The following is a 7,500-nucleotide window of genomic DNA, read 5'->3' on the forward strand; positions in this document are numbered from 1 at the left end:
CGATGAATGAAAGTTACACAGAGCATTAAAAGGTTTTTAGAACCTATTAGCTCTTAAGAGATACAAATCTTGTCTTTCTATATTGTTTGTAAAAAAAAAGGGCTTTTTAAAAATATTTCATTTAAAGTATATAGACATTGATCTGGGCTGATAAATTATGTTTTCTTTTCTACCCTTTTATATTTTTATTTTTTTTTCTCACAGAAATTGATTTTTAAAAGACAAATCTTTATAAAAGAGACGTCCTAAATAAAAATTTGGACCAGGAATTTTTTTTATCAATTTTATCTTTCACTTATTTTATACATATTTTTAGTTTGAATTTTGCTTTTAAACATGTTAAAATATAGGCAACATTATAGATAGTATGCGCTTGGCTAATAAGCTCATAACATTGCCATCCGGAAGTATAACGGACGAACACACAAGACTATGTGTAACCATGAACTTTTATAGTCTGGTTAATACAGCTCAGTGAGAATAACTCACAAACGCGGATGGCAAAATATAACAACAAAGGCTTGAGTGACGTCATCTTCGAACTATCTATACAAACCTCAGATAAACCTATATAAACCTCAAAACCATTATGCCTTCCCAACCAACTACTGCATTAGAATTTTGGTAACCAAAATTAAAATGGCATTTCTAAAAAACATCTGGCACCTCTCACATGGGCAAAAATCAAGAAACATACTTGTTCCATACTTACAGTAGTGAGGACAAAGACGAGCTTTTATATAGAGCAATATCCACTAAACGTGCTCAACGCGCTTTACAAAGGGCCCCTGACCAACAGCAACTACATGTAAACATGTAAAACGAGACATGACGCTTGATAAGCAATATTTCATTCTTTCCAACAGAAACAACGCTGTTAACGGCAAGGTACTCATTTTATACATAAGTAAGGCGAAAGAATATCCTTTTCCAAGGACACAAATAGGCGCCTTGTGAGGCTCAAACCCAAGAGGTTCCCATCCTGAAGTGAGTGTCTTACCAGAAGACCACATAGCCGCACGCTATTATGAGTAGTATTATGAGACCAAAATTTGACTGACTAACAACTGTCTGGCATCTTGAAATAATATATGTGACCCCTCGTCTCCAAAAGGTGTTAAGTCGGGATAAATAAGATGCTGAAAGTGGAATTTGTAGTCAGAAATATCATGTTTAAGTTGAATTTATATGCTTTATAGAGGAGAAGGAACATCACATTTTGCTGTGCTAAATACAAACGTTTCATAGTTTTGACCAGTTTAACTATTATTTGACTTTTTAGCATCTTGTCCATTCCGACATAATACCGTTTTGAGACGAGGGGTCATATATGCCATATTATATGTCTAGTCATAATGGATTCCACAGGCTTTTTTTAATTGGGGGAATGGGGGGGGGGGAGGAGGGAAGGGAGGGAGAGATAGTGATTTTAAGCACCATTTACAACTAGACATGTAGATGGTCGCGTGTGTGCTTAATGAATCGTATGCCAGACGTTTTATCTCTCATCGGCCTGAATTATATATTATAACGTTTGACCCACAGTTTTATACTGACATCATTTCTGGGGATCACAATAAATACACCCATACCTCTCCACGGACTCACACAAACACACACACACACACACACACACAATATTATATAAATATATATATATATATATATATATATATTTATATATATATATATATATATATATATATATATATATATATATAAATATATATATACGGCATAACTATCTCTAGCAATTGAGTTTTGAAAATTTCACCAGTCATTTATGTATGTCTGTTTTAATCTCTCTCTCTCTCTCTCTCTCTCTCTCTCTCTCTCTCTCTCTCTCTCTCTCTCTCTCTCTCTCTTTCTTCTCTCTCTCTTCTTTTCTTTATCTCTCTCTCTCTCTCTCTCTCTTCTTCTCTCTCTCTCTTTCTCATCTCTCATCTCTCTCTCTCTTCTATCTCTCTCTATCTATCTATCTATACTATCTAATCTATCTCTTTTCCTTATTTTCACGCTAACAATCTCTCTCTCTTCTCTCTCATTCTCTCTCATCTACTCTTATCTATTTCTATTCTATCTATCTATCTATCTCTTGTTCCTTATTTTTCACGCTAACAAAATATAAACAGAATGCACTCACCCTTACATCTTCAATGTCAGTTCTACTTGTATTATCTATATACATTTTTTTTCCTTCTCATTATATTAATGTTTCCCACTTAAAAGCTTACTACGGCTGAAGTCGATTGAAAATATAAAAAAGACCGACGTAAAACAAACTGCTTTTTGGAAGATAAACCTGCAGCCTGGATTTGATTTAGCAGCAACAGATGGAAGGGATGTCGTCCATTCACCACTACTACTACTACGTTTGACTGGTTAGAAGAGAAGTAGAGTATTATTATCAAATAAAGACCAAAAGTGAATATTATTATAACATCTTCGAAAAAAAAACAGACAAGAGAGTACCCAAACACGAAATGTTTCTGGCTCAAAACCCTTCTTCAGCCAATTTCAATTACAAATACAATGAAAACATTAATACATCACTTGAAGTCCAGAGTAAGAGAGAGAGAGAGAGAGAGAGAGAGAGAGAGAGAGAGAGAGAGAGAGAGAGCAGAGCAATATTTTGTACGACTGTTTATTTACGCTCATTTGCATGCCAAATATCTCCCTGTCGTTTGCCTGGCTGGCGATGTATTAAAGTTTGTATTTATTTTGTTATAGGCTGTAATAGAATGTATTTTACCCCCCTATATGTATATATATTCACTCATAGAGAGAGAGAGAGCAAGAGCGAGCGAGTGAGAGAGAGAGAGAGAGAGAGAGAGAGAGAGAGAGAGAGAGAGAGAGAGAGCAACGAGAAAGAGTCAGAAGAGAGGAGAGAGGAGAGAGAGGAGAGAGAGGAGAGAGAGAGAGAGAGTAGATGTAGAGGAAGGAGGAGGAGATGAGGAAGAGAGGAGGAAGAAGGATGAGGAGGAAGGGAAGAGTAGAAGAAGAAGAAGAAGAAGAAGAAGAAGAAGAAGAAGAAGAAGAAGAAGAAGAAGAAGAAGAAGAAGAAGAAGAAGAAGAAGAAGAAGAAGAAGAAGAAGAAGAAGAAGAAGAAGAAGAAGAAGAAGAAGAAGAAGAAGAAGAAGAAGAAGAAGAAGAAGAAGAAGAAGAAGAAGAAGAAAAGAGAAAGAATGAAAGAAAGAAAGAAAGAAAAGGAGAACGGAAGGAATATTTAAAAAGAAAGAACGAAAGCATACCGCGTAAACCGGTTAATTAGAATGTTGTGTTATAAACTATTACTTCATTTCCGATTAGTCGGGATCTATGACACCTGGTACGGTCGATGAACTGAACTCCAAAACCCAGAAACCTAATCAGTTACCCCATACTCTGTACTCTTTTTTTAAAATGAGCTTTTATATAGAGCAATATCCAATACATGCGCTCAAAGCGGGTCCCTGGCCAACAGCAACAGTTAACATTTAGGACGGGACATGACGCCTGTTAAGCGATGTTATAATTTTTTCGGACAGAGACAACGCTGTTAACGGCCAGGTACTCATTTTATACCTGAGCGCGGTGAGAGAATGTGAGTAAAGAGCCTTCTCCAAGGACTCAACTATGCGCCGAGCGAGGCTCGAACCCAAGACCTTCCGATCCAAAAGCGAGCGTCATACCACAAGACCACATAGTCACAGATTAGAAAAGAGACCTATAATATTATAAAGGATAACGAGCAATAGGGAATAAAAGGAAGATGTCATATTATTGACTCCAATCTCATTGGAAGTATAAAACCTGTCTTCCGGAGGACTTAATTCTACCTTGATTAAATGATTTCCTGCTTTCAGAGTTATGACATTTTATTTTCTAGTCTAAATATATGCTTGGTCGGCAATATATATTATTCTTCCTCTCTGTTACATCCCATTATCCGTAGAATATGCCTATACATCCTGCTAATAGATAGTTATACTCCCTTTTGATGTAACGTGTGACCTATCCATCATCAATCCAAATAATAATATATACGTCTAAGGAATTTGGAACCGGAAAAGTAGAGAGTGTGACGTCATGACTTTACTTCGCTATTATTGGAGAAAAAAATACAGACTTTCTTTCAACCAGGTCATTTTTCATGTTATTTGTTGCTTTTCTACCATTAAAAATACACTCTTTTATAAAAACAGCGTTGGGGGCCAACATTGTTCGTACAGCAAACTTAATTTTGTTTACCAAGAAGCACAGATTTACTGGCAAATTTAAGAGTCATAAAAGTATTTTCTACAGTTTGATGTACGAGCAACTTTCATATCATTTTTTTTAAAAATTAAGGGTAATTTTATTAACTGTTGACTCAAAATGATTGTCATTTATAAAAATCTGATAGGGCATAATGATCAATCATTTATTGAGGTTGCTAGATCTAACAAACACAGCTACCCAATTACTGATGGGTGGACATGAAGGTCAGGAAAAAATTTCGACTGTACCCAGGATCGATCAGGCTCACTTTGATTTTGAAGCGAGTGCTCCAGAAATTGAGTTATCGGGACCCCCAACCTGCAAAATTAGCACAAATTAAATTGTATATGTTTAACTTAAGCGGCACGAGCTAGGCCTGTGTCATAACATTTCCTCGCGGATTTTGATAATTCATGAAATAAATCAATATGGGCGAAATCCTTTTTCTTTTATCCGTCCCATTGACGTTTGTCAACAGAAAAATATGATATAAGTCATGCATGGAGATGTGACATTCATTATGGCAACCCTGCAAAATGCGGGATGAGCTGAAAGAAGAAGAAGAAGAAGAAGAAGAAGAAGAAGAAGAAGAAGAAGAAGAAGAAGAAGAAGAAGAAGAAGAAGAAGAAGAAGAAGAAGAAGAAGAAGAAGAAGGGGAATATGCATCTCAGGTCTTCAAGAGGTTGACATTCAAGCAAGAGGTGTGTTACTGTTTCATTGGGGTGTTGGCATAGCTAAAAGTAAATTTGGACCAACTTACATTTCTCCAAGTACAGGTGGGGTTAAAGGCATTCGTTCCACAGGTGAACACTTGTCGTTGGTCGTCGAGAAGGATGAGAACTCGGATGAAGTTGTGGCATGATTCCTGCAAGAGGGAAAAAAATTATGCGTTATTCGTATAGATAGATATGTTTATTTTCATGGATTTTGTTGTTTTTTTTTTGTTTTTGTTTTTTGTTTGTTTTTGTTTTGTTTTATTTTGTTATGTCTTGTTGTTTTTTTTCTTTTGTTTTTTTACTTTTTTTTTCTTTCTTGGGGGGGGGGGGGGGGGGGGGGGGGTTGGTTATGTTTTTGTTTGTTTTGATTTTCTTTTTGTTTGTTGCTTTTTAACGGGAATATTTTTGTTTGTTTTCTTTGGTTTTGTTTTTTAATAAAATTTGACAAATTTATGAACCTAATCAGAGAAGTTGTGAGCGGATCAAAGAGGAGTCCGTTTCAAAGTAATGGTACATGACCTGAAGGTCCAAATCTTAAGCCAGTTTTAGCCATTGAAAAATACTCTTCATCTTGAATGTCCACCAAATTCAATTGTGAATGTGACCCGCCGTCTCAAAGCGGTATTATGTCGGGATACACTCTGTTAGGAAAATTGAATTCATTGCCACAAATATAAAACTTGGGTTTAATTTCTCTACGTCATGCTGGAGTAAAAATACTATTTCTTGCTTTACACAAACTTTTAAGGTCCAATTTCTCATCATTCCATCTCTAAATTCACTTTCTGGGGTCTGAATCATCCCGACATAATACCGTTTTGAGACGGAGGGTCACAATGAGCCGCTGACAGAAAGAGGTCGTGTCTCTTTAACCGCAGCCATCGTTAAGTTATAGCCAGACACTGAAACCCAAAAAGACTGGCATTTTGACGTCATTATTTGTTTTATTGCACAGCCTAGTGAGTTCTCGTTGTTGTAGTGCTCACGGAAACAATTGGTGATCCCATTTGTTGAACTATTGAATACAACTCACGATTTGGTTTCTTTTTGTGGCATTTTGACGTCATTTTTTGGTCAGTGTCAGGCTATAAGTTAGCGATGGCTATGCATCACAAAACCCTAACACCGACTATATCCGTAGTTTACCGGGTTTCGTTTACCTCATGCCTATTTATTACATTTTTTTCTGAGACAAATTATAGAGGAGGAGACAAATTATATCAAAGCTAATGTTATTAGTTTTTACATTTTAATAGTAGTTGAATAAAACTATCCATGTTCATGCTCATTTTTAATATTTTTTTTTCCAATTTTGAAATGTAGCAAAAAATCTCTAGGAATGAGTGAGATAAGAAAGAAAGAATTATAAAAACTTGACTTTATATTCGTATATTAGGCTTACATTCACTTTTTTTTTTTTTTGTATCGACACTTTTCCTGCAAAAGGTACTCATAAAAATCTGAGACGAGTGGAGAAATAGGCTTCAACAGTTGTGACGTCACTTCCCTCATAACGACGCATAGTAACTTAGTAACTGGTTCTAAACTATCGAAATACTTCTCCGATGAGCATACACGTGTATCCAGAGGAGAAAAAACATTATAAATCTGATCATGTTTTGACCAGCATGACGAATAAAAATTACCGGTTTTATTTGTTTAGAACCAAGCTGCTCGTTGCTGGGCGGAAGTGACATCAGACTATTGAATCCTATTGACGTAACGCAAGATGACATATCCGAGAACACCCTATTGGGTTCAGAGTTTGGGAGACATTGCGATCCACATGATTTCTTACAATAGCACGTTAACGGTTACGTTCCCAGCCTACAACGATCGACGTGGAAGAAATCGAAGATCTATCCTCAGAGTCTTTGGACAGTTCTTGGTTTTCCTTCGCGTCGTTGGTCGATTGTTGTCGGCTTAGACCGTAATCGTTAACTCGCTAATGCCAATCACTACTTGGCTTTGTAACAAAGCGTGACATTATATATAGATAGTTTGAAAATGACGTCACTCAGGTCTTTGTTATTGTTTTTTTGCCATCCGCGTTTATGAGTTATGCTCACTGAACTGTATTAACCCGACTATAAACGTTCATGGTTACACACAGTTTTGTGTGTTGGTCGTTCTACTTCCGGATGGCAATGTTATGAGCTTCTTCGCCAAGCGCATACTATCTATACGTCTGCCCCCACAGACACCACGTGACCCATAATATAGATAGCATGCGTTTGGCTAAGAAACTCACAACATTGCCATCCGGAAGTATAACGGACCAACTCACAAAACTGTGTGTAACCTTGAATGTTATAGCCTGGTTAATACAGTTTAGTGAGAATTACTCATAAACGTGAAAGGCAGAAAAAAAAACAAAAAAACAAAAACAATAAAAACAATAATAAAGACCTGAATGACGTCAATTTCATACTATCTTTATGAACACGTAGCCAATTAAATTACCAAGTCATAAAAGGGAATGGACAGACACTTATAATAACAAGAAATGAAGTGAGTAGAAAAGTGCTAGATGACAATAGAGAAT

At 36.3% G+C, this 7,500-nt stretch overlaps 1 protein-coding gene across 9 annotated transcripts in view; it reads right to left on the reverse strand.

Moving 5' to 3' along the window:
* The window catches only part of LOC144958378 (semaphorin-5A-like), a 272,714-nt gene that overhangs the window by 29,904 nt on the left and 235,310 nt on the right, over positions 1 to 7,500 (reverse strand). For all 9 annotated transcript variants that reach the window (XM_078890352.1, XM_078890351.1, XM_078890356.1 and 6 more), the window contains one exon: positions 5,000 to 5,104. In XM_078890352.1, the coding sequence (XP_078746478.1) occupies positions 5,000 to 5,104 (105 nt within the window). The remainder of the gene's footprint in view (positions 1 to 4,999; positions 5,105 to 7,500) is intronic.

The sequence above is a fragment of the Berghia stephanieae genome, chromosome 12 (genome assembly GCF_034508935.2).
Source record: "Berghia stephanieae isolate SIO BIC M18660-M18661 chromosome 12, UCSD_Bste_1.3, whole genome shotgun sequence".
In the NCBI taxonomy this organism is placed as follows: Eukaryota; Metazoa; Mollusca; class Gastropoda; order Nudibranchia; family Aeolidiidae; genus Berghia; species Berghia stephanieae.